This window comes from Trachymyrmex cornetzi, unplaced genomic scaffold (assembly GCF_001594075.2).
Source record: "Trachymyrmex cornetzi isolate Tcor2-1 unplaced genomic scaffold, Tcor1.1 scaffold1170, whole genome shotgun sequence".
Taxonomy (NCBI): Eukaryota; Metazoa; Arthropoda; class Insecta; order Hymenoptera; family Formicidae; genus Trachymyrmex; species Trachymyrmex cornetzi.
In genome coordinates, this window is record NW_017295731.1 from 32828 (window position 1) to 35410 (window position 2583).

Genomic DNA, 2583 nt, shown 5'->3' on the forward strand with positions numbered 1-2583 from the left:
ATTACGGCAGTATTTTTTCCTTGTAATTGCTTTGGATTGATCCCCGCATCGATAATTGCTTCATAAGAATGTTCCAATAACAATCTCACATCAGGTACAAGTGTATGTGCTTGCTCAAAAGATAATCCAAAAAAATCCGCATCGAATTTTTCTATATTATTAACTATTCCCATACGGCGTGAAAATTCCGCATGATCTAAAAATAGATATATTTACATAAGGATTTTATGTTCTTTGATTATCATTTTGTATGAAACTTTAATTTGATATATACTTTTTTGTTGGCAAATAAATAGTACAGTAGGAGTGGCATATACTATCTTAACCAAACAGGCGTAATTGTAAAAGTATAATGTATAACCATTAGAGTAATTATTATTTTAAGAACTTTTGAAATTTAATCGGCACATTCCCTAAAGTCGTTAAATATCCACAAAAAATAACATCAGATTTTTTTCAAATTTTTTGAACAATTTTAACCCACGCCATTGAGGCACGGATATACGGAATAACACCTTTATGGACAAAATTCGGCCGACGCTCTAATTCTTAACAAATTTTAAAGTTTTTATTTTAATTTGCTTGATATTGAGTGAGCTAAAAACCCATTTTGCTTAAATTTTGATTACGATTCCAATTAAAAATTGCCGATCCGATATTCGTTATCATATAATTAAATTTTTTTTTGCTGTCTTCATTGGCAATTTTTACTTTGTTACCATAATCAAAACACATAAAATGGGCTTATGGTTTATTCAATTTCGAACAAATTAAAAACAAACTTTAAAATTAGTTAAGAATTAGAGCGTCGGCCGAATTTTGTCCACAAAGGTGTTTTTCCGCCTATACCATGCCTTAGTGGCACGGTAATTGTTCAAAAAATCTGAAAAATCTTATATTATTTCTTTGAGATATTGAACCATTTTAGGGGATGTCTTGATTAAATTTAAAAAATTGTTAAAATAACAATCACCCTAATAATTATAAGTATGAATTAATCACCTATTTCCCATCGGTTATGATCTGCTCTTACAAGGTCAATTTTATTGAATAAATTTTCTCGTAATTGATTCATGTTATCTGAATAAGGAAATCTACCAGCAATACCAGAAATAACGATTTCCTCACTGGAATCGATATCGTTCCACGATCTACATGTTTCTTTGCCATCCATGATTCTTATATACTCGGATAATCTAGAAAAATACTATGTATATTTATTTCATGGAAGGTTAAGTACATGGTTATTTTTCTGTCAACTGAGTTAAGTTAAAGTTAATTAAAATAAATAAAGAAAAATACAGATTGAGGTCTCGAAATATTAAACTAATAATTAATTTAAAAGCGGGCAATTGAAAGCTTCAATAATTAGTGCGCGGTAATTAATGCAATTATATTTTCAAACATAATGTGTTTAACCTTTCACATAAGTATAACGACTGAACGTTTCAAGCCATTTTCAGCTGTGTTGCTACATCCGTAAATCTTAAACTATCAGGCGGTTACCGTGAGTAGTTATCCAGCAAACGAGAATGAATTGAAATGGATTAAAATGGATTCAGATTTTCAGAAATACGGATTCATGAATGTTAAAATGAATCCTTTTCAATCTTGAATGCATTTTTATTCATTTATAGGAATTGCATACAGCATATCTTTATGTCTTTCAATCTAAAAATAATATTAGCATTTTCTGTGCATACTACTCAATCCAGGATTGTAAATAGAAAGTACACTTGTTTCAATTCAGTTAAATTTAAAAATAATATCAACCATTTCTGTGCAACGTGAATACTGCTCAATTCAATATTCTGAATATGAAATGCAATTTTTCAATCTAATTGAATAAAAAAAGTTTTTATTTAAAAATTAACCATAAATGCTACTTAAATTATTCAAAATTTAAGTAGAAAATTTTTCGTTTTAATCTAACTTATAAGTTCAAAAAATTGTAACGTAAAAATAATTGAGCTATATTCTTTTGTTTCTCTTTAATTAGAAGTAAAATGAATGATCGATATGAACATTCGCAAATCAAGTCGAACACAGTCCGAATATTACGCTGATCACGTTAGATTATCGTTAGAACTCTTTGAGGGGCTGCCAGAATTCATTACAGGATGTCGAAAATCTAAAAAAAAGTTTTTTTTTTCAATTAATTTTTTTCGAAATTTTTTTTTTTGGAAATCCATTATTTTTTTGAGAGTTCTGTTTGCCCCTCAAAGAATTCTAACGATTATCCTTAACAACCGATGCGCTGAAATCGATATCTAAAAAGTTCTGGGCATTTGAAGTTTCAATTCTTGAAATTGTTCTAAGTCCACGCAGGTAACTTCAAAGCCCTAGAACTTTTTAGATATCGGTTTTAGCGCATCAGTTATTAAGGATAATCGTTAGAACTCTTTGGGGGACAAACAGAACTCTCAAAAAAATAATGGATTTCCAAAAAAAAAAATTTCAAAAAAAATTAATTATTGAAAAAAAAAATTTTTTTTAGATTTTCGGCATCCTGTAATGAATTCTGGCAGCCCCCCAAAGAGTTCTAACGATAATCCTTAATAATGAAACAGCTGAGATCGAAAA

At 29.1% G+C, this 2583-nt stretch overlaps 1 protein-coding gene across 1 annotated transcript in view; it reads right to left on the reverse strand.

Moving 5' to 3' along the window:
• Window positions 1-2583, reverse strand: part of LOC108766239 (fatty acid synthase) — a 27774-nt gene that overhangs the window by 17926 nt on the left and 7265 nt on the right. The window contains exons 2-3 of the mRNA XM_018515410.1: window positions 1003-1196; window positions 6-196 (exon numbers count right to left, since the gene is read on the reverse strand). Of these exons, the coding sequence (XP_018370912.1) occupies window positions 6-196; window positions 1003-1174 (363 nt within the window). The 5' untranslated portion in view covers window positions 1175-1196. The remainder of the gene's footprint in view (window positions 1-5; window positions 197-1002; window positions 1197-2583) is intronic.